The sequence below is a fragment of the Ictalurus furcatus genome, chromosome 6 (genome assembly GCF_023375685.1).
Source record: "Ictalurus furcatus strain D&B chromosome 6, Billie_1.0, whole genome shotgun sequence".
NCBI lineage: Eukaryota > Metazoa > Chordata > Actinopteri > Siluriformes > Ictaluridae > Ictalurus > Ictalurus furcatus.
The window spans coordinates 11,922,142-11,947,159 of NC_071260.1; the positions used below are offsets into that span (position 1 = coordinate 11,922,142).

At 38.0% G+C, this 25,018-nt stretch overlaps 1 protein-coding gene across 1 annotated transcript; it reads right to left on the reverse strand.

Annotated features, from left to right (window-relative positions):
- Positions 1-44: 44 nt before the first annotated feature.
- Positions 45-20,739, reverse strand: mcf2lb (mcf.2 cell line derived transforming sequence-like b). Its single transcript, XM_053626511.1, has 31 exons — positions 20,091-20,739; positions 18,894-18,977; positions 14,432-14,546; positions 13,544-13,634; positions 13,230-13,349; positions 13,014-13,130; positions 11,441-11,590; positions 11,229-11,353; positions 11,005-11,119; positions 10,775-10,894; positions 10,404-10,595; positions 9,770-9,961; positions 8,998-9,154; positions 8,653-8,711; positions 8,237-8,316; positions 8,066-8,132; positions 7,473-7,588; positions 7,296-7,365; positions 7,096-7,188; positions 6,910-7,002; positions 6,051-6,176; positions 5,688-5,909; positions 5,291-5,383; positions 5,118-5,196; positions 4,892-4,949; positions 3,542-3,657; positions 3,384-3,449; positions 3,062-3,136; positions 2,638-2,747; positions 2,483-2,555; positions 45-537 (listed from the first exon to the last, which is right to left on the reverse strand). Exons 1-30 carry the CDS (start codon positions 20,182-20,184, stop codon positions 2,502-2,504), a joined length of 3,249 nt encoding a protein of 1,082 aa, XP_053482486.1. The 5' UTR covers positions 20,185-20,739; the 3' UTR covers positions 45-537; positions 2,483-2,501.
- Positions 20,740-25,018: the final 4,279 nt, after the last annotated feature.

The following is a 25,018-nucleotide window of genomic DNA, read 5'->3' on the forward strand; positions in this document are numbered from 1 at the left end:
GTATCTGTTGACCGCCATTATCACTCAGCAGAGGAGATGCTACTAGCAAGGAGTGAGTAATTTAGAGTTAAGCACTATGGAACGTCCCTGAGTAACAGTACAAACCACTCTGAATTTTTCAGGGTACTAAAAAGTCTGTTGAAGATTCAGTTTTATTTTATATATACATATACACGAACAGAATTCTATTACTGTAGATAGACAAACAGACTTTACATAAGGGAAAGCACAGGCACAGCCATAAAATAATATTTGCATATATAATATGCTAATAATACATGGAAGTTAAGGCTGTACTCATGTAAAAACAAAGTTGACATTTGCTTAATGTAAGGAGTGTTAGACTTAACCACCATAACACCTGCACACTGGAAGTTCACTTTCTTTAAAGGGCTAGGAACATTGTGACACATGGAAGTGTTTGACATTTTGTGCTATATTGTATGAAGGAGGAGAACTTGTAGAACAGCAGGTGATTTTCTAGAAGTAGTCTGGTCCCTTTTTCTGCAGGACAGAGGCTCTTGGAACCATTTCAATCTGTAAAAATACAAGATAAACTTTTTTTTTTTTTTTTTTTTTTTTTCCCTGAACAAACAAACAAAAAAAACCCTTCATGATAGTGCCATACTGCACAGTTGTGTTTCCCAAGATCTCAGGTGCCCCCAGGATGTCGACGTCTTTGCTCTCTCCAGGTAATAATGAACACTGAACACAAGGTGCATGTGTAATAGGAGCTCAGGGAGGAAAAATGTGACTCATTTTGGTCCTTTGGGCAACACTTTTGTTTGTGTTAATATTACTTTAATGTATCACAAATACATTGTTGAGGGAGAAATTGTATCTGTCAAAATGCTCATTGCAAAAGTACCAATAATGGTCAGATTGTGTAAGTTTAATAATGAAAAAGACTAATACAGAGGTTGTAAACTGGACAGAGGTCTGGATATGAGCCCAGAACACCATTTCAGTGGACCGAGTACTTGAATAAATACTGAAGCAGAGCAATTAAACATAAATAAATTGATTCAGCTTCTGTAGCAGATCCTCTGTTGCTGCTTATCCATTCACATGTATTAATGTTAATTATTTAGCAGCTCCTAGAACCAGAGACAAGCTACAGAAAGGGGAGCATTTTTACAGATATATACTCAGCAAAAAAAGGAATGTCCTTTCACATTCAACTGCTTATTTCCAGCAAATTTCTTAACGTGTAAATATTTGTATTAACATAAAAACATTAAACAACTGAAACATAAACTGAACAAGTTTCAGACATTTGACGAACAGAAATGGAATAACGAGTCCCTGAACAAAGCGGGGGTCAATATAAAAAAGTAAGAGTCAGTATGTGATGTGTCCACCAGCTGCTTTAAGTACTACAATGCATCTCATCCTCATGGACTGCACTAGATTTGTCAGTTCTTGCTGTGAGATGTTACCCCACTCTTCTACTAAGGCATTTGCAAGTTCTTGATTATGTCTGGTGGGACACATGGTTACATGTAATTTTCCACTGCAAGGACAATCAGCTGCCCTTCCTGTGTTCATGTAGCACGGTCTTATGCGTCTTACATTAGGGACATTGCAGTTTATTGCTCTGGCCACATCTGTATGGACTTAAATTTGTGCCACAAATAAATATACCATTTCGCAAACAAACACAATCTACTTTGCAAAGGAAACCTCGACTTTCAAACAAACAAAGCGATTTTCTCAGAAATATGTCAGCTTGATTTTCTCCCGCATGTCTCTGCGCAGATTTTCTCACAAATGCTTAGGTAAGCAACTTCCTCTTCCAACCCAACAGATCGCGCTATCGGTCAATTTACACTAATCTCCCAGGAGCAGCATTACAACACGCATTACATTACACCACACTAGAGTGCAATAAATAGTGTATTTTTTAATTAAATCCTGAAATTAGGTCTGTGATTAACACAAGCTCAAGATATTTTCATGTTTTCTTCTATGACAATAACAACTTTGTGCCAATTATCCCAATTTTTGTTCACTGAACAAGCATGAAAAACATTGTTTAAGCCCTTTCCAATAAAGATCTGTAAAGCTTATTTGGATTTTACAAAATTATCTTTAAAATACAGTCTCCTGAAAAAAGGTATTTAGTACCTTAGTACAGAGAGTATCATCATGCTTTTTTTTTTAAATCATTTTATTTTGTCATTGCCTTCTTTGAATCAAGACTGGAGACTGAGGTGGGTAATTGATTTTTTTTTTTTTTTTTTTTTTCGTCTGGTACTTTTCAAAGTATTGTTTTGATATCAGTTGTTCTATTGATGCAGGATACCCTTTTGGACATGGTTTGCCATCCCCACAGCCTTCCCCAAAGAGTGGAGGCTGTTATAGCAGCAAAGGGGGACCAGCTCCATATTAATGCCCATGGTTTTGGAATTGGATGTAAACCATAAACCATATGAGTAAATCCAACAACAGGTTTTAAAGATCGTATTTCACTTACTATCACCTTTTTATGGTTGTCCATCCTATGATTCTGTTGCTTTGGGTTCTTCACCTGTAGCACTCACGCATTCACAGTCCTAAATACAAGAGTTACAACAAACTTCAATTATGGAAACTCTCTTCCTCAAAAATGCAGGAAGAAAATTGACATGTACGTACAAGTTTATTTTCTTGTTCCTCTGCTGGCTCAGAGGTCACCTGATCTTCATGGATGAAATACCCAACATGTTCTTCAGAGGGATCCAATGAAACAGAGCCTTTAATCCATCCTGAGAAAGAAATATAAAGAGAGTGCTTAGAAAGAAAAGAAGGTGAGGAAACTGAAGTGAAAGAGGAGGACACATTGTAGACCATGATGGTAGGTGAAAAAAAGAAAAGCAATCACTACCAAACCATCACTGTAGCAGTCAGAGATGAGATCATGTGTCAAATAGCCCATGTAGCAGACAGAGCATGCAAAAGTGCTGAGTCAGTGACAATATCAAAGTGGAGAAAAGCTCTGAGTGGCACACACTATATACAAACCTAAAACCCCATGCTTTCCCAATACCAGCCCTAAGAGCTTGTGAATGTATACAAGTACCTTTCCTACGATTCTGAAACAGGCTCGATGTACTTAACCACTTGACTCCACTTAAATGGGGGTGTGACCCTGTTTCTGAGAGGAGAATACCCAATCAGAATTGCATCATAGCTTGGCATAGCACACATGCTGTTGTTTATTCCCTCTTCAATAATTATGGTACTTGTCACCTTTCAGGATCCGATTTCAAAAACATAATATACATCAGTACGGTTCATGATGAAGAACAGGGCACTGATGGCAAAACCACATATATTAGTTCTACCTATTTAGTTTGCTAAGATGAAAAAGAACCAAGTGTGTGCTTGTTTGGATATAGCACCTAAAGGTGTTGGGTCACTTTTGACATCCTGTCGCTTGGGCTTGGTGTCGGAGCCAGAGAATGAACCTGCAGTCCACAGAAGAAAAAAAAACAGATAACAAATGAAGGAAGGATATGGATCAAACACTCACTTGTTCTTTCATTATCTTTGTACTCACTCATTGCTCTCTCTGGTTTCTTGTGACCTGGGCTGCTAGGTTCATTGTCTCCTTCCTCTTCTGTCCTCTGTTTCTCGACTTCTCCGTTCATATTACTCAGTCCATCTCTCACTGGTCTACACATTAATGATTAATACAGCATTATAAGGTCAATTATGTTTGCACTGCCAATTTAATATTTTTTAACAACTGGGGCTTATTATGTCTCATCCAGGTTAAAGTTCTTCCTTGTGTCCAGTGTTCCCAGTGTTGGGCTTGGCTCTGGATCCTAGATCAATAATGAATTGATGAGTGAATGGATTTTACTATGTTTAATCTTATTACAGTTTAAAAATGATTAGACTATTGTGTCTATTTACTTGTGGACACACTATGGCATTACATACATAGGTGCATTCACACTAGTGTGTAATGTGAACATGTCCACTAGGGGCAAAAATCAAAACCTTAATAAAAGTCTTGCGTTTCACTGCAGAATGAATGGAGAGCAGAACAAAATTAATATTACTTTCTTTAGAGTATGAAATAACCAATATTGCACAGCCAGACAGAGAACAGTATCAATTGAGTTTTCATATTTTTTGTACATATACAAAACATGTGTGCCAGCGGTGGCTTGGCCGTTAACGCTCTGGGTTACTGATCGGAAGGTCAGGGGTTCAAGCCCCAGCATTGCCAAGCTACCACTGTTGGGCCCTTGAGCAAGGCCCTTAATCCTCTCTGCTCCAGGGGGTGCTGTATCATAGCTGACCCAGTGCTCTGACCCCAGCTTCCTAACATGCTGGGGTATGTGAAGAAATTAATTTCACTGTACATATGTATATGTGACCAATAAAGACTCATTATATAAGAAATCGTAGGGTCAAAGACAAGAGGGGAAATTGCACACTTGTTTTTTTTAACAGAGAAACAAGAAGGTTAACTTTATAATCAGATCCCAGCTGTTAGAGTGTCCACAATGTTCTTGTGCCATCAGCTCATCAAAGCAGAGAAGAGTGAAACAACAAACTGAATTAATTAGGCTTATGTCTGTTTCACGATGGCTTGTAACCAGCCAAAAACTTGACTACATTCTGAGCAAAACAAAAACTAAGCTAGTATGATTTATACATCTTTTGGCAGACTGGCAGCTTTTTTAAAAATTAAGGTAGATAATAAAATAAAGTCGAACCATTTGTTAGTTTACTTAAGGCTCTTTCTTTATTAGACTTTCTAATATGTAAATATTTAAAGTGAGACTTTTTTAATGAAGAAATTGTAATGCAGGGTGTTCAAAAATATTTAACTGGCAATGACATATGAAATGTGTAAATGTGTGTAAATAGTTATGTAATCTGTGTGTGTATTCACCTTTCAAGTGAATTGTCCTCTGCATTTAATTGAGAAGTAGTCTTCTGCTGGCTAGCTTCTGTAAGACAAATAAATGAACTCTTTTCACTTTTAAGTGTTCATATACTGACTCAGTGCACTGATAGCACACAATTTCAATTAGACAGGTATTAAAGAGTGCAGCCCTCTCTGACAATAAAGCTTCCACACAAGCCATATGAGTTCATAGTCCTAATAATTTTAATACCCCTGCAGGCCTCCAGCTGTCCTGTCAGAAGTTTCCGGATTTCTCTCACCCAGATAGTCTTAATCTCTTCCGATGCCGCCTATATAACAAATGGAAAAACATAGTCTGTTCTTAATATGATCACATGCAAAAAATCAGAGTGAATAAAATGTACAATATAAACACAAACACACCTGCACCGTGTATACTTCATCTCTGGAGTTCAACCAGATCTCAAACTTTTTATTGTCTCCTTTGGCATGTTCAGTGATTCCAATGGCACTCATCTAAAAAACAAAAAAATGTATAATTCATAAGGTGCCACAGTTCCCAAGTCCACTCACTGATTAATTATTTGAATATCAGAGATATTTTTAAATAGTTTAAAACAAAATATCCTTTCTGTACACAAGAATAGTGAATGATCAAGCCACTCACTATTATCAAAGACTGTAGTATCAAGCTTGAGAGAAATAGTGCTTTACAGACTGACTTCATGTGTTAGAGATAAAACCACAAATAACCACAGGACAAAGTTTTACAGACTTCCTTCCTATCACAGATAGGTACAAGCCACAGACACACACTTACACTCAGCTCCTGTTTGAAGCTGTAGGATGGTGCTTTTTCATATCCTTCGCCATTTTCTTCACGTTTCTTACAGAAGAGCAGAGCTTTCTCATGTAAGAACAGATGTCTCTGCATGGGTTTGAAACGTGCCAGATCCATCATCTTCACATGGCCACGCTTATGTTCTGCCCACACACTGAATGAACCCTGCATCAGCAGCCGGCCCAGGTCGCCAAGGTTACCCTGCCAAGTGTCAAAGATAAATGGCAATATCAGTCTGAACCTGAACCAGTTTTGAAATTCACTGAGAAGAGGATTGAATGGAGTGGAGTTATGCTAAATGTGTGAGTCTGAGTGCTTGTGAATCTTTGTCCCATGTCTCACCTCATATCCGTTGATTGCAATAAGGTGCATTGAATCATTGACTGCCTTCAGGATGCCCAGTAAAGATGAGAGAGCTGCCTGTAGCTCCACAACACCCTCACAGCCTTTACTGTACTTAATCAGCTCCTGTGAACAGACACAAAAACACACTAAGAGGGGTGTTTGTGACATTGTACATTCCCAACTCATTATCCACAGTATACATTATCGTTCAAATCCAGTAGATGGAGCCAAAAATATAAATGCAGTCTACACTGTTATTTTCAAATATTTTCAATTTGGCTTTTGAGTATAAGTGAAGAAATGAAGAAATGTTTCCACTGTGTCCAAATACTTCTTTTGTTTTTTAACCTGCTCAAATACTAATTTTCCATTTTCAAACTTGTAGGAAACCTTCATCTCTGTTTTAAAGGCTGCACCAAAAGTTTTAGATGAAGCAAAAAATTGAGTCAACATGACACTTCAGGAGAAGAACTTGCCCAAAAGAAAATGCAATCAATTTAATTTCAATATTGAAACAACAACAAAAAAAAATTGTATAATTTTGAGAGGAGTTAATAATTATGCTAAAGCTAGAGTGTAATAAGGCTGGTTATTAAATTACATTTAAATCCCATTGTAATTAAATTAAATATTAAATTGCAAATACATATTCCTCACAAGTTCCCTGTGTTTCTAGACTTTCTTTATTTTTCACCTGGTTTCAGTAAACACAGATAAACCTGAAACGATTTGGGATTTCACATCTTTTATACTTGAAAGGTTTTTTGATTAATGCACATGGCTGTTGCTCTCTTCTCCTTGTGCACTTGAATACACATAAACACACACTTAAAGAAACAAATCCACACTAAAGTACCTTCAGTAGGAGTTGGTATTTAGTAATTCTCTGAACAGGCTTCAGTAGGTAAGAGTCCAACCCTAGTTTGTGTTCCAGTTTCTTCTGACATTCCTGTTAGCACATATCAGATTTGGTTATGCATGCAGTATTTGTGTGTCTACAGTACATCCTTCTGTGCTCATGTGGGCATTTCTGTATATTTACCTGAAAGAATGCACAATCTGAGCACTGTCTCCACAGGCTCTCAGATCGAGGTTTATTATGGCAGTATTTCTCATAAATCTGCAGGTCTCCCATCTAAAAAAAAATAGCAGGCCCATATTATTAAGTTACTAAACCATTGACTGCCTTCATGTCTTGATTTAAATTTTATTTGTGCTTGTTACTTTTCAGGACAAACTCACCCTCTCAAGAAAACAGCGGCCCACAAGTTCAGGGTGATCAGTGTAAGTTTCCAACTCTCTCAGAAATATCCTGAGAGACAGAACCATGGTGGTGTTTTAAAATGTTGCCACACTGTCAAACAAACCTCACATAGTTATAAACTAAATGAAACCTCTGCTCCATTTGGTGGTGCTCACGTTTTGTGGAAGAAGTAGATCTCCTGCATGTTACCGAACAGCACATTCTTTTTGTTCTGCAGGGCAGCAGGAATGATGGAAGCCATGGCAGGGTTGTCCATCTCAGCAGCATAGCCCTGTATGGTAGGAAACAGCACACATTTACCATGTCCTCCATGTGAGTTGAACTGGGAAAGCAGGAACACACTAAAGGGGTAAGACGAAGTGGTAAGGGGTAAGATGTATCTGTAGATACATTTACAGAATATCTGAAAAGAAAGAAAAGAAAAGAAAAAACCTACAGTGCCTCAGAGATGTGATCTGAAGGCAGAGTTGCAATTAGCATGGATCTACCACTCATAATCCCTTCCCCCCCAGAATAAGCCACTACTTCTTTGTTTCTTGTACATAATAAATTATTTGTCTGTGAAACATTATGCATTTTTAATATATATATTTGTAATGTTAAATTACTCTTAACATACTTTCTAACTCTCTGTGCTGCTGTAATATGTGAATTTCCCTCTTGGATGAATACATCCATCCATCCATCCCTCCCTCCCTCAATTCATTCATTCATTCGTTGTTTATGATTTGCTGGTAAGATGAATTACCTGTAGAACACACAGAAGTTCTTCTACATATGCTCTTTCTGTTTCCAGCAGCTCATTCATTACATGCCTGCAACCATAAGCAAATTCATACTAAACTGCAAACCATCTTGGAAAATATCAAATCTTTGTAAAACATGGAGAACTCTCCCTTCTTTTTAATCCCTGACAGACCTGCGGAGTACAGCCAGGTTTTCCTCCTCGTCCGACACTGAGACAGTACGGCTGCCTCCAGTATTTTGCTCAGAAGACACCTACACACAGAGGTGCATGATTTCTCAAAGAAGCTCACAATTAGTTAAGTGTTCCATGCAGTGGACAGATAACAGTTTTGCAGGTCTGAAGTTCTTTTTAAAATGCTTCTTCCAACCATGAAAGTGAATGATTTATTTTAGGTTTATTTAGTTTACAGATATACTATATTTTGTTTTGCCACATGCTGTATATTTCATGCAAAAATGATGAAGTGAAGAAATATACATTTCAAGCATAGGAGCTGATTAAAAACTAAGTGTCCACTACTTGGTCAGAAAGAAATGCAAGATATTTGTATGGCTGAACAATGAAATGGGATCATAAAAATATCTTACTTCATTAAAGTCACTGTGGGGGTCTATACTAGCATGGCTCTTCCCACAGTCTCTAAGATCTGAAAGAGAATACAGACCTTTTAGTTTGAGCATTTCAGCAGTGGTCTAGTAGCAGCAATAAGTGAAGGAGATAGGACATTAGACATTCAGCATAGCCTGGATGATTGAAAAGTCCGATAGACATTTCAGACATTTCAAATAAAGACATTGACAGAGAGAGACAGAGAGAGACCAAGAGAGAGACTGAGAGAGAGAGAGAGAGAGAGAGAGAGAGAGAGAGAGAGAAATAGGTCATTTCATTTGAATGAAAGAACACAAATTAAAGAGAAGATACCAGACAATGACCTGGTGAGGAAGGAGGCGATTTAATGGCTTCAGGCGTAGGGGCCACAGGCTGGACTGGGCGTGTCTGTTTGGCTGCTAGCTTCTTTAGACTGACCCTCCGTTTCTCAAACATCTCCTGTAGCAAAACCCTTTTTTCAAACACTCGCTCTACTTGTTCCTGTAACACACACACACACACATGAGAAGACACATTTCTGACACACTTTTGAAAAGTATATCATCCATAAGTGGTCGGGCAGTGGTGGCTTGACGGTTAACGCTCTGGGTTACTGATCGGAAGGTTGGGGGGTCAAGTCCCAGCATTGCCAAGCTGCCACTGTTGGGCCCTTGAGCAAGGCCCTTAACCCTCTCTGCTCCAGGGGTGCTGTATCATGGCTGGCCCTGTGCTCTGACCCCAGCTTCCTAACATGCTGGGATACGTGAAGAAAACAATTTTGCTGTGCATGTGTATATGTGATAATGAACAATGTCCTTTTACCTGAATCAAAATTTGCTAGATTCTATAAAAACATGTCTTCAACCTTTTAAACCAGTGTAATAACAGGAGACATTTGAATACTGAAATATACATAATGTGTCATCAGAATATATTCAGTTTTGCTCAAATTTACCAATGGTGGCTTCAGTTCACACTGTTATTTTATTTAAAAAAAAAAAAAAAAACTTGCAAACCACAGTATGGACACTTTTATGATCTTAAAAAAAATAATTCCTTCAAAAGATTTTAATCAAACATATGTTATGAGTAAACAATGTTGTGAGTGCTCCTCACCTTCAGCTCTTTGCTTAACACACTTTCATACTCTCTGCAGAACACACATACATCCCACTGCTGTAGCTCATTGCCTGTCTCCATGTAGCCCTCCAGCTCCTGCAGTGCAGACTCCGCCCCCTCCTGTGACTGACACTTGTCAAGCTGCTGAGATGCCAGTATATAAATACCATCATCAGACCATTTACACACCTAAGAGAGAGACAGAGAGAGAGAGAGAGAGAGAGAGAGAGAGAGAGAGAGTTAAACAGTGACACAGACAAATGTATAAGAATATCCAGGGAAAAAAATATTTTAAAAATGTGTTTCTTTGAGATTGATTTTATAGCGTATTCTAAAAGACAACTTTGCACTTTCATGAACTTCATTCCCTCCTTATTATGGAATTTGTCCTATAAAACATCACTATGTATCAACAGATGTTAATGTGCAGTAGTAGGGGAATAATGTAATATTTATGTATATAAAAAATTCATGCATATTAACAATAAAAAAGTTATCAGAAACCAAAAATTCATGACCCATGTACTGTATATATCTGCCTGTCAATAAGTACTGTATATACAGTATGCATAAAGATATTAAGGTAGATGGTAGGTCTATACTTGTGTGTGGTGTTTGTGTGTGTTCTCACACTCTGCAATTTCTGATGGAGCTCGATGGCCTGTAGCAGCAGACATCTCTTGGTTTTGAGCTTCTGTAAGAGATTCTCTTTGGCATTTTGCAGGTCAGCACACTTCATCTTGACATTATCATTACTATTTTCACAGCTGTCAGTGAAACGTTGGCCTTCAATAATCAGTGCTTCCATCCTGTCCAGAAGTTCCTGTAGGGAAGAAGGAGGGAGGTAAATGACAGAGATTTTTTTAAAAAAGAATGATGAGAACCAAGCCTCTATAATATAATCATATCATCAATATAATATCACAGGCTAAAGATGTGTAATCATTTGATGTAGAACAGGTGTGTGTTATAACTGCATGGATGTGGGGTGAAAAGACTTACAAAGGATTTGTCTTCCTGGTTAGTCAGTTCTATGAGAAGATGTTCTGTGTAGGTTTGGCTTATTCCTACATGTGAGAAAGCAGCCAGTCTATCAGTCACTAGCTTCAGCTCTGCTGTGACCTATAAAATGAAGATCATAACAAGATTATTTTGACACAGCCAACCAGCTCCAATTATTACATGGGTAGTGATGATGCTTGATTTTTTAACTTAATGTTAAAGTATGTGACCTCCTGAAAGTTGTGCTCAAATTGGCAGAGTTGCAAGCACTGTTCCAGCTTATTCTGATGCTGTAGCCAGAAATCATCAAATGCTGTCGAACTCTCATTTAACTGAGACAATAGCCTGAGAAAACAACGGGAAGAAAGGGTTATGAATTATGAAATTGTAGATGAAATTGTTATCCATTCTACATACAACTGATGTACTTTCAGGTTCTGGGCTCTAGATTCACCTATGCACAGTGGCCAAGTTCTCCAGCTGGTCTGGGTTCAGAGTGCCGTCTGGGTCCCTGCGCACCGGTTCACGGATGTTCCCCAAGATCTTACGCCCTTGTCCCAGAGCTCCCGCCAGCTCCTCCTTTATCAAGCAATTCAATTAAATTCAGGTCTCACTACCCCTTCGGCAGAATAGGCAAACCTGAATATACATTTTAGCTGATTGTACCTTCATGCTATCTTTCTTGCTGCTGTGTGTTTTGAGCAGATTGCTGGTTGCTAGAGTGGTGTCTGGTAGCTCAGTCTCTGCCAGCTCCCTACCAAACACCTGCAGTTTTTGTGTCATCCTCTTTACTAAGACAGCAAAGCCTTCTATGTCCTATACACAAATGGAAACACAGCATGGGTTAAAGTTACATGAGGATAAAACCTGAAGTCAAAATGGCATCTTTTGGTGCTGTGTGGAATTACTTAGATTGTGTGTACATTAAACTTGGATGTTCCTTCTGAAGCAGTACTGTAGGAATGATTTTCATATTATTTCTTTGATATTGTTTTGTTTGCATGGTGTCTCTATGTTACTGCTGTGATACAGTTGTGTTATGATTAGGGCTGAGTACCAAAAATCTGTACCCAAAAGGCACCAAGTACAACATTTCGTTACTATTGAGTATCACATTTTCAATACAGAAGAAGACCACAGTGGAATCCACTCCTGTCAGTTAAAAACAGGAATACGATGCTGTGGTGGGTAACTGGACAGCTGAAGATTGGGAAAGCTTTGCTTGTTCCAATCTTTAATTGCCCAGTTTGGGTGAAACTGTGTCCACTCTAGCCTCAGATTCATACTCTCATATGCTATTCTGAGAAGACAGAAGTGAAGCCCGATGTGATCATCTGATGTTGTAGCCCATCCACCTCAAAATTCAATATCTTGTGCATCCTCACATGCTTTTCTGTTCTCAATAGGGCCATGGTTAAAGTCAATAAGATAACATATTTTACTTATTCTGATGTTCGATGTGAACATTAATTGAAACTCCTGACTTGTATCTGTTATTCATTGTGCTACTGCCACATGATATATACATATACACACACAACTATGAAGAAACTGTAATGCTACAGCACACAAAGACATCCTATACAATTGTGTGCTTCCAGCTTTGTGGCAACAGATTGGGGAAGACCCACATATGGGTTTGATGGTCAGATGTCTACAAACCTGTATATATGCCGTATATATATATATATATATATATATATATATATATATATATATATATATATATATATAGTACAGGTTATACAGTATGATCTGCAGTGGTAACAATAGTGGGTGTTTTGTTTGTCACAGTTTTTCACAGATTGGTATCTGTATCGAAACAATAAACAGCTCTGATTATGACTATGATGTACAGTATTTCTGTTTTGGGTCCATTATGTTACTGAGTTTTGATACAGTTGTGTTTTGGCTTTGGTACAGTTTGTTATGGCTGAGTTGTGTTACTGTGTTATGACTGTGATATAATTGTTCTAAGACTGATATACGGTTGTGTTATGGTTGTGTTATGGCTGTGATACAGTTATAGCTAAAATCCAGTTGTGTTATGGTTATGTTGTGCTAGTGTATTTTAATTGATATACAGTCATATTATGGCTGTATTATGACTGTGATACAGCCATGATATAGCTTTGTTGTAACTGTGATCCAGTTGTGTTTTGGCTGCATTGTTCTACTGTAGTATGGAAACTATATTTGTATATATTTAAACATATTTATTATGGGTGGAGTTTCTTACTGTGCGGTGGGAGATCCAGGTGTTATGGCAATATTGCTGAGTGCCACCTAGTTCTTGGGTCAGCTGACTTCGCTCTATATACGAATGTAACTCAGCCACTGAGCTCAGCATGATAACCTACTCACACAAATACACACAACATTTTCAACATATTCTTTACACATCGTATGTATAATGTCTATAGAAACACCAACAGATAAAAAGTTGCTCACTTACCGGCACTTTCATCTTGAAATCGTCTCCATGGAATTTGAAGAAAATGTCTGAAAGAGTGCGCTGGAGGAGTGTGTGGGGCCGCAGCACCAGGACCAGCCGTAGGTTTCCTGGGAAGCCACTCTGGAAATATATAACAAAATAGCACTCTCATAATCCTATCCTATTTTTGCAATCACATGATCAACACCAACTTTCCCATTTTTAAACTTGTTGATGGAGAAATATCCTAATACAATAAATATACTGGTCCTCCTATGACTGATTATGTCTTCTTAGTGTCATGTCTTATAATTAACGTGCCCTCACACACTTACCGAGATACGGAGTAATGTCCCTTTCACACATGTCCAGCGATCCTGGCGCCTGTCAATCACTAAGATGAAGCCCACCCCTGCTGCACTCAAACTGAAACACACATTATTGTCACCTCCAGAATTATTAGTACCATTCAGGAGAACAGGGAAAAATTATGATATTAAATAGGCATTATGGTCTTATACACAAATTGTAGAAATTACTTATCTCTACTGTAACTTAAATCATTTTCATAATAGCATTTTCTCTCAAAACCTACATGGTAAAATAGTTGACACTCCTAAAGAATATATTATTTACTCTGTTCCACAACTCTATTGTCTTTGACCTAATATAAAATTTTGTTATCCATCACTTGGGAAAAGCTAAATACCTTTCAATACCAAAGAGGCAGATGGTTATATCCATTACAAATCAGGTAATAGATATAAATGGATCTTCTCTGGTTCTGTTTTGCAGCTGATGGTCCAGGGGCTCTCATGAAGATTGATAGCAACATGATATTTTAGCCCAAATCTGGATGCCATTTTAAGAATTGGCCTTAGAAGGCTCATGCAAGATAATCAAAATCAACACAGATATGGTTGAAGGAATGCAAAATCTGTATTTTGCAATGGCCATTTCAGTCTCTGGATTTGAAGTTATGTTCTAACACAGAAGCCCAACCTAAGAATATAAGGGTGCTTTAAAGGTTCTGCAAGAAGGAAGGGTGAATGGGAGATGGTCAGGTTTTTTCCCCTCCAAGGGAGACAAATATTAACTGTGTGGGGTGCCAAAAAGCGCAAGGAATAAATGAGGAGGAGAGAAAAATTAATAATATAACAGACTTGTAGAAATCAGGGATGAACAGAATCATTTTAATAAATTCTATTTAAAGCTGTCTTTACCTGGGAACACTTGTGAGATAGGTGAGAACATTGTGAAACTCTTGATCACTGATCTCACCAAATGATGTGAATTCTGGGAAGATAATGATAGGACTGCCATCCTGCCCTCTGCCACCTAAAGTAAAGTCAAAACAGACATTATTGAAGAAAAGATCTCAACCAGCAGGGGGCAATCACGGACAAATTTACTACCCCAATTCTGAAAATGTTAAAATGCTAAAATGTTAAATGTACTTTGACTTGTATTTAAACAAAAGGTATTTGATGTTTTACCTAATCAACTGCATAGTTTTTTGAAGATTTATAAACTTTTATTTTTAAATTGATGCATGCAACATGTTCCCCAAAAATTTGGGACAGGGGCAGTTTAGGACTAATAGCAATGTGACAAGTTGAAATAAGAAGGTGAAGTGAAACAGGTGAGGCAATCATCTAATTATAGTACATAAGGAGCCTCCAAAAAAGGCCTAGTCCTTAAACAGCAAGGATGGGTCGAGGTTCGCCAATGTGCCAACAGATGCGTCAATGAATAACCCAACACTTTGAGAACAACATTCCCCAAAGACAAATTGGTAGGATTTCGTGCATTTCACTTTCTACAGTGCACAATATAATTAAAAGATTTAAATAATCCGGTCAAATCTCAGTGCGTAAAGGGCAAGACCGAAAACCACTTCTGAATCCGCGTGATCTCCGATACCTCAGACATCTTAAAAACCGTCCTGAGTGTGTAATGGATATCCTGACATGGGTTCGAGAATACTTTGGTAAACCTTTGTCAGTCAACACCATTCACTGCTGCATCCACAGATGCAAGTTAAGGCTTTAATATGCAAAGCAGAAGCCAACATCAACACTGTCCAGAAGCGCCACCCACTTCTCTGGGCTCGGTCTTATCTGAGATGGACAGTAGCACAGTGGAATCATTTTTGTGGTCCGACAAGTCAACATTTCCAATAGTTTTTTGAAAAACAGCCATCGTGTTCTCCAGGCCAAAGTGGAAAAGGACCATCCAAGCTGTTATCAGCATCAGGTCCAGAAGCCAGCATCTGTCATGGTATGGAGGTGTGTCAGTGCCCATGGCATGGGTAACTTGCACATCTGTGAGGGCACCATTATTGCAGAAAGATATGTACACATTTTGGAGCAACATATATGCTGCATCCAGAGCAGGACAACACCAAACCACATTCTGCCCAGATTACAAGCCCATGGCTGCGTAAGCAGATAGTGCGGATGCTAGCATGGCCTGTCTGCATTCCTGACCTGTCTCCAATTGAGAATGTGTGGCATATTATGAAGTGCAAAATAAGGCAAAGAAGGCCCCGTACAGTTGAGCAGCTGAAGAAATGCATAATGGATGAATGGTGGACAATTCTGCTTGCCAAACTTAACCGACTGGTGCTTAAACTTAACTGACTGCTCAAACGCTTAATAAGTGTTATTAAAAGAAAAGGTGATGCTACACGGTGGTAAACAGTCAATTGTCCCAACTTTTTTGAAGTGTGTTGCAGTCATCAGATTTTAAATGAGTGTATATTTTCAAAAATAAATTCACAAAGTAAAACATCAAATAATGTGTTAATAATGTTTTCCATATAGTACAGGGTGAACTGACTTTTCAAATGACTCTTGTTGTTTGTTTGTTTTTGCATTTTCCATACTGTCCCAACTTTTTCAGAATTGGGGTTGCATTTTGAGCTTCTATAGTGATGGTACTGACTCTTTTACACACATGCACATGACTGAAATGCTGTGATATACTTGGATCCGTCAGCTGACAAACTGATATATTTCTGATACTGTATGTATCTGCTTGTATGTCAGAATAAAAACATTCCAGACAATCAATGTGGATATGAGACAGAGACACACTAAACTGTGATGTCACCAACCCTCCCAGGTTAAAAATAGATCACTGGTCTGTATAATGACTCAATCGTGTGTGCTGTGTTTCATGAAAACTATTTTCTCAGGTTTTTGGCTGTCTAGGGAAAAGAAGTGTGAGTAGGCATGGTGACAGAGAGAGACAGAGAGACAGAGAGACAGAGTGAGAGAGCAGCAGGGCAAAAGTCCCCAAGTCTGCCACGTGATCAAAATATTAATCTGGCTAGTCATGCCTATTCTTCCTGTCTCCGTGACAACAGGGTAGAGCATACACAGTCATCGTTTAGCTCAGTGTGCTTCATTTAAAAGGAAACAAATCGGTCAACAGCTACTATTTCTCTCAATCTCATGCACATGCACTCAGGTGACCCTCTGCTGTGCGTCTGTATTTAATTTTAACAATACTTCAGAAAAACCGTCATGTACAATATTGACTTGCAGTGAATCTGGCTAGTTTCTGCATATCAAGCTTTTGTTTACATTTTTCAGGCCAGAAATGAACTCCATCTTGAACAAGGCTGCTCAGCTCTGCAATTATCCTCCAAAAGGCAATACACAAGGAATATGTATTTTTGCACAGAGTGGATAAGGTGTTTATATTGTAATTGCAATTCACCACACAGGCAGCAGAGGTTAAAAGAAGAATGTGTTTTTCTAATATTATTTTTTCCTTATGTGTTCAAAACCTGAAATCTTGTGTACAATTATCTCTACACCAACTGTTTTCAGAGTTCATACTGTACATGCTCCTTCTGTTTGCAAGATTGTGAGAAATCATTGGTGCAACATGCAGTGTTAGTTGTAACACCTGTTACATTTGTACGTCATCTAGCATCAGGTCCTCTCAGGCTATTAAGAACAGCAAAAGGTGGCAACACTAAGACAGAAAACATGCCCACTAATATTTGTGCACTTAAGAATTCATTTCAATGGATGCAGAGTGCATATCCTTTTTAATAGAATAATAGAATTGTAGTTAAATCACAATATCCATATGCTGTACTATAGTAATCATGGTTACTATGATATAAGAAAAAAATAAAATGGAATAAAAATGAAAACAAACTATTTTTTTTAAAAAGAATGCCGTCTTTATGAGCTCTGCATCCTCAATCAATTACAGTACATGTGTAAATGAGTGATTGTTTTGTGTGTGTTTCTCCATACAGTATGTGCACAACGGAGCACTGAACACTTTGGGAACACTATACTAATACTGGGTAGGGCCTCCCTTTGCTCTCAAAACAGCCTCAATTCTTCATGGAATGGATTCCACAAGATGTTGGAAACATTCCTTTGAGATTCTTGTCCATGTTGACATGATTGCATCATGCAATTCCTGCATTACACTACCCCCACTAGCCTGAGGTGGAGAGCTGTAATTCCAACCACACAAGTCTGCAATGCAGTTGGAAAATGTTCATTGGAACTATGGTTTCAGAGAACACCAAATCGTTGAACTATGTTTATAATGGCAGAATTTGCGATCATAGTTGGCTAACAATGTTTTTGGGAAACGCATCCCTGGACTGTTGGTATATAAGTTTGATATACCAACCTGCTGTTGGTACCAAATTCTGACCCTGTGTATCTCATTCATTCATCAGACCAGGCTATGTTTTTCCAGCCTTCAATTATCTAGTTTTGATGAGCCTGTGCCCACTGCAGCCTCAGCTTTCTGTTCTTGGCTGATAGAAGTGAAACCCGACATGGTCTTCTGCTGTTGTAGCCCATCCACCTCAAGGATTGATGTGTAATATCAAACAATTTGTTATGCCCCGCTAAATCTGAGGAGACCAGTTTCATGAATTTGGGACCAACCATTCATAAGTTATAAGCAAAAATGTGCTTTTTTGTTCTGAAACTGTACAGGTACCGTCAAGTCATGATGGCTATGACATATACCAAGTTTGGTATAAACACACTAAAGCGTTTTGGAGATACAGCCCCATGTCCATTTTGGCATGCTTACCTTTGGATTTGTTTGCACGTTGTTCGAGAACGGTTTGGTTCTCAAAAAGAACCAATCCAAAAATTTATGTTTGGTTTATCAAAAAGCTTTTGATAATTTTTTGCCAGCATAGTCTGAAGATGATCTCGTTTTCAAATTTTGTGAAAATCGGATGAACAGTTTAGGAGGAGTTCCAAAAAGTAGGTTTTTTGGAAAATTCAAAATGGCAGAAAATCTAGTCAGGCTTAAAACCATGGGGTCCATTCATCTCAGCGAGAGCCAAGGAATCAGGGTGAAGTAAGAATTTGTTTCTAGCACGTACGGTTCAAAAGTTATTAGCATAAACGTGAGTGCAACTTTGAGCTGTTGGTGGAGCTAGAAGGTTAGAGATAGAGATTCCAATATTGCTCTGACTAATGTTGGGACTGTCCTCTATCTGTGTGCCAAATTTCATAACTTTCTCGCAAGCGGTTCTATGGGCTGCCATAGACTCATGAGCAGAAGCAGAAGAAGAAGTGGAAGGATAATAATAAAGAATATTAATGGAAACAATAGATTCTAAGCAAAGGATGCTATAAGATAAAATAAAAGTGCCAAATAATTAATAAATAAAATTAATTTTACCTGACAGGAAGGCAAACTTCTTCTTCAGTTCAGTGATAATGTCAGCAGCACAGATTGGACTTGTCTCCTTTTGCATAATCTCATCTGTAAAGACACAGACAGTTATGTTTCAGTGAATAAACACACACAGCAGTAGATACGTAGATGACCATATAAAATTAAAGGTTACTTCCTTTTACAGAGCTTTGCATGACTAATATATTCATGTTTGATAAACTAGACTTCAGAAAGCTTCAAATGTATGCGGGAAAGTACGCTTTCTTATGTTTTTTTTTCTTTAGGTAGAATTTAAGGGTATAGTAATGAATAAAAGAGCGTATTTTGCCCAGAGGGGTTCCCACGCACAGTCTCAGACAACAGGCAAAGGTGGGACAGAGTACACCTGAAGAACAGCACCCTGAGGACAGTAACACACATGCACTGATAGAGATGCGGTATGACTTAATACACACCACAATGATTTCTGAATATTTACTACAAAGGTGTCATTAAGAAACAAGAGAAAAGTGGTAGGATTTCAGAGTCAGGTTCATGCCCTTGGGAAATTCACACAGTCTCACACACACACACACACACACACAGACACACACACACACACTCAGAGGGGCTCAGAATATTCATTCAGCTTCTGTTACAGTGGACATTAGAGCCAGTTAACTGCCATGAGTAAGTGAGTCTCACAGGCATATCCCTTTTCCCTTTCACACACACACACACACATAATTTTCATTACACCAGAGTTAAAAACTGTAAATGGACTTGTGGACATAGTCTTGAGAGTTTTGTGTCAAGTTAATCTTTTTTTTCCCTCTGTAATACTAACTACACCTTAATAGTATAAAGATCAAAATAGCATGAGCAAATTTGGATGACATTCATGTAACAAAATAATAACAAAAACAATGTGAAAATATGGTCAAATAAAATTTCAGGCCCACTCGCAATAGACAGAAAGTCTATACAAACCATGTAAATACAATTAAACATTAAAAAATTTACATTTAAAGGCATCATTGCATGCAGCATTGTGTCTACACAAAGCTTTTTATATGTGTGCAAGCTTGTAAAACTTGCTCATAGGATGTTTGTTCTCTTCCATCACACACTCACACACTTTGCTTTATTATAAGCTCATGTGATCAGAAGCTTCTTTTGCAAATGAGACAAAATTGTTTATTTTTTCCTTCTATAACTTACTGTAGAGATGACGACAGCAGAGGGTCAACCGGTGATATTTTTCTGCCTCTTTCAGTGGAATGCGTATGCATCGTTGTCTGTTTTGTACATCCATCTCTTCTGACTGTCCGCCACCTCAAAGCTACTCTCTCATGGTCTAATATGAGACAGCTCTTAGCCACATCCAGCTTGTGTGGGAACTCGCTACCTGAGACATGTGCTTGAATCAATTAACATCTCTCTCTCTCTCTCTCTCTCTCTCTCTCTCTGTTTCTCTTTCTAACACAATTTCAGTAAATCCTACACCCCCTATCATAAGAAACCCTTTCTCTTACTCCTGACAGTCATTAATGAATGGATGTGTGTGTGTGTGTGTGTGAGAGAGAGAGAGTTTGATCTTATCAGGCCAAGTGGTATAACAAAGGCTGGATTCAGGCCATTCAAATAATGTTGTGTGCTATCTGTGTCCGCCATGATGAAAGTTACAGACTGTAGACTCTTAAACACTCATTCATGTAGCTACATTTCTATTTATTTGTACAAAGATAAAGCATCGTAATGTTAAAGTTATAAATGTGTGCAGCTTCCCTCTTACCACAAATTTAGTCAATCAACCATGTTCAGGTTTGCACTAGACCCATGAGGCTAAGGTGGCTAATAAGTCAGCGAAGTTACTTTTTTCAGTTGTTATTTTGATACGTAGAAATCACTTCTACTCTTCATTTCGACCACCAAACTTTGGACCAAACACCTATTACCTTAGTTGATGCTGGAACCAAGTGACACAAGTACTGTACTGTATGTGTGAGGTGATGTCTGTTATATGCTGCAAATGTACAAATATAACATGTTAAACATCCTATTATGGTTTGAATATGTGATGATTTCCCCTCTCTTCCTCAGATAGTATAAGAGATCACTTTCCTAACATTTAACACTTTTAGTAGAGCTTCTCGTTTTGTGACTTTCAATTTCTTGTCACCAAGTCATGTGACCACTTGACTTCTATAACTTCCCTCTGACTGGATTATGTATAGATTTTAAAGAATACACCATTTATTATTTCATTACATAATGAGAAAAAAAAATTATCCCGTGCACTAGTCATAGACAATTTTCATCTCAACATGGCTTGAGGTGATGATTTTAAATGTATAAATATAACTATAAACTTCCCATTATTATTAGCTGTGTAGCACCAGTGCAAAACTAAGGAAGGAACCCTCAGACATCAAAGATTCCTGTTTGATTGACTACATTTGGTGTAAGGGAAAATCATGTCAAATTTATTTTTGGTCAAACTCATCCTTTAGGACTTGATAATGATAAAAACAGAGGACAAACAGAGGAAGATAAGAGGAAGAACGAAAGAGAGAGAAAACTAACAGAAAAATAACATTTGTCCAACTGTTGTAGAGTAACAACTAATGCTGTTCCAAATTACTTGAATATAGAAATTACACCAATAATTTTTAAAACAATAAGTTAATAAAAATAATTTTAAGAAATATTCAAATGGATACATTAATAATCACTGATATAGTGACCATCTTCACTCTTGGTAGACATGTTTTTATACATTTGAAAGTAGTCTGAATTTTAGTTGAAGGTAGTAAATAGGAAAACAATACATTTTAATCACACTCACCCAGACCCCGTGTCAGTGTCATAAGGGGAAACTGTCCTGCTTCGCTCCCCCATTTGACGCGCCGCTTCCTGGGCTTCCTTAACATGTTGTTGCTCAGCTCTTCTGCCTAGACCCCATTGCTAATAGCACAACTGGTAGACACTGTAAAAATGCAGCTATACTCCTACAATAATAATCTATTAAGCTAGTAGCTGTGTGTCTACAGGCCCACCATCTCCACCACTGAACTTACTGAACTATTACTGTGGAAAAGCCTCAGCTTTGTTTGCATTGCTTGTGATGTCTGGTTTTGTACTCAAGTCTGGCTACACACACACACACACACACACACACACACACACACACACACACACACAGCAGGGATCCCACAGGAAGCTATATAACATACATAGTACTTTCCCTTTTCTGCCTCAGACAAGGGATCAATAGTAATAAATAATCAACATGCAATTATTTGGCACTTTCCAAAGTTTTAACACTTTTAGTAGACCTCCTCATTTTATTTTATGATCACTGTTGGCTTTTCTGTGTGGCCTTTCTGAAAGTCGCCAAGTAATGACCACTGCCCATTTCATAAATTCCTGTAGACAGGCATTATTTATATTCACTTCCATTTCATCGGCACTATTATTAGCCCTTTTCACACAGCAGCTTTACAGTATCTGGATGAAGATATAGGAGATTTTCATCACTTCTGCTGCTAAAGTCCTGCAGTTTCTTGTGCCTTGGGCCTCCTGTATGGAGGAATGGTCTCAGACCCCTTGCCATGTATTCTCCAACCTCATCAGAGCTGTTATCTTGGTAAAGGGAGGTAGCACAAAGTATTAACTAAAAAGGTGGCAATAATTGTTGCACACCTATATTTAACAAATATATTGGTTTTTTTTTTTTTGATAAACTTATGCTGTGTTTGCAATTGTTTGATATCCACGAGAGCATTTTTGTGAATATTTTTAACAAACGATCAAAAGGTTAAACAGTAAAGACAATTTCACAGCCTTTTTTGCTAATATTTACCAAGGGTGCCAATATTAGTGGAGGGCACTGTATAGTTCTGTATATAACCCAATAGAAATAAAGGGATCAATGTGCAGAAGTCTAAGCATGTGTCACTAAATTCTGTAAAGTTTAAAATTTTATGGCAAAGATGCCATAAAATGAAGTAAATAAAGTAATACAGTCATTTAGAATAATTAAAGGACAAATATATATATATATTTTTTAAATGAAATGACACAGTAATAAACATTTTTGACATGACCACCCTTTGCCTCAGGCCTCTTTATGGTCATGCAGATTTATAAGAAAATTAGCTGGACATTTTTTCTTGTATCTGTTTCCGCAGCCTTCGCTACTTTTGTTAACTTTGAATGTTATTAATATGAATATACAAATGCCTAAAGGAAGCTGGGCTATTCAGAGGAAATTATTATTTCTCACTATAATAAATAACTTCCTTGTGACAGTCATATACTATGTCCAATCAGGAACAAGCATGTGCTGTTCAGTAAGGACCTTCACTGTCAATTTTGAGTTAATGTTGCTTGTTTTTTTGTTTTTGTTTTATTGTTGTATTTTCTGATTTGATGTTGTGTTTTTGGGTTGTTAATGCATTTTGCACTCCTGGCAGTTTACTAAACTAATGTGTTTTTAGCACTACATATACAGTGGCAAGAAAAAGTATGTCAACTTTTTGGAATTTCATGGTTTTCTGAATAAATTTGTCATAAAATGTGATCTGATCTTCATCTAAGTCAAGGGTATTGACAAATATAATGTGTCTAAAATAATAACACAAAATAAATTCTGATCTTTCATGTCTTTATTGAGAACAACCAAAAAACCTCATAGTACTTGTGGAAAAAGTATGTGAACCCTTGAGTTAATGACCTCAAAAAAGCTAACTGGAGTCAGGTTTTAGCACACCTGGAGTCTCGTTAAGAAAATGAGTTTGGAGGTGTGGACTACAGCTACTTTGACTGATAAAAACCCCTCAAACTTTTGGAGTTTGCTCTGCACAAGTACCACATGCTTATGTGAGCCATGCCTTGCCAAAAAGAGCTTTCAGAGGATCTATGATCAAGAATTGTTGATTTACATAAAGCTGGCAAGGGTTACAAAGTGATTTCAAAGACTTTAGAAATTCACCAGCCTACAGTTAGGCAAACATTCTACAAATGGAGACACTTTGGGACTGTTGCTATTCTACCAAGAACTGGGCGCCCAGTCAAAATGACACCAAGAGCACAATGAAGACTCATCAATGAGGTAAAGAAACAACCCCGAATGACAGCCAAAGATTTGAAGGCATCATTGGAACTGGCTAACGTCTCTGTTCATGAGTCTACAATATGTAAAACATTGAACAAGCAGGGTATCTATGGCAGGACACCACGAAGGAAGCCACTGCTTACTAAAAAGAACATTGCTGCATGCCTGAAGTTTGCAAAAGAGCACATTGACACTCCACAGCGGTATTGGCAAAATGTTTTGTGGACTGATGAAACTAAGATTGAACTATTTGGAAAAAGCACACAGCACTACATCTGGCGTAGAAAGGGCACTGCATATCATTATGAAAACATCATCCCAACCGTAAAGTATGGTGGAGAAAACATCATGATTTGGGCCTGCTTTGCTGCATCAGGTCCTGGCCAGCTTGCAATCATTGAGGGGTAGATGAATTCCCGAGTATATCAGACAATGTAGAAGTTGGGTGATGCAACAGGACAACGACCCAAAACACCAGAGCAAGTCCACAACAGGATGGCTTCAAAAAAACAAAATCCACCTTTTGGAGTGGCCAAGTCAGAGCCCAGAGCTCAACCCAATAGAGAGGCTATGGAATGACTTGAAGAGAGTCATACACATGAGACATCCAAAGAATATGACCGAGCTAAAGCAGTTCTGCTAAGAAGAATGGGCTAAAATTCCTCCTGAACGATGTGCAGGTCTAATCCACAGCTACAGGAAGCACTGGTTGAGGTTATTGCTGCCAAGGGGGGGTCAACCAGTTATTAATTCTAAGGGTTCACTTACTTTTTCCACTGCCATTTTGAATGTTGAATGAGTGTGTTCAATAAAGACATGAGGGATCAGAATTTTTTTAGTTTTATTATTTTAGGCACATTATATTTGTCAATACCCTTGACTTAGATGAAGCTCAGATCACATTGTATGACAAATTGATTCAGAAAACCATGAAATTCCAAAAGGTTCACATACTTTTTCTAGCCACTGTATACATACACACATTTATAGCCTACACACAGTGGGGTCCAAAAGTATGAGAGCACTAGTG

Coding starts and splice junctions, on each gene's coding strand:
- mcf2lb (XM_053626511.1), bottom strand. CDS start 20,184: ATGGATGTACAAAACAGACAACGATGCATACGCATTCCACTGAAAGAG. Junction 8,712..8,997: donor ATCGCCTCCTTCCTCACCAG/GTCATTGTCTGG, acceptor ATTCTCTTTCAG/ATCTTAGAGACTGTGGGAAG. Junction 5,910..6,050: donor TTGCAATCAACGGATATGAG/GTGAGACATGGG, acceptor GACACTTGGCAG/GGTAACCTTGGCGACCTGGG.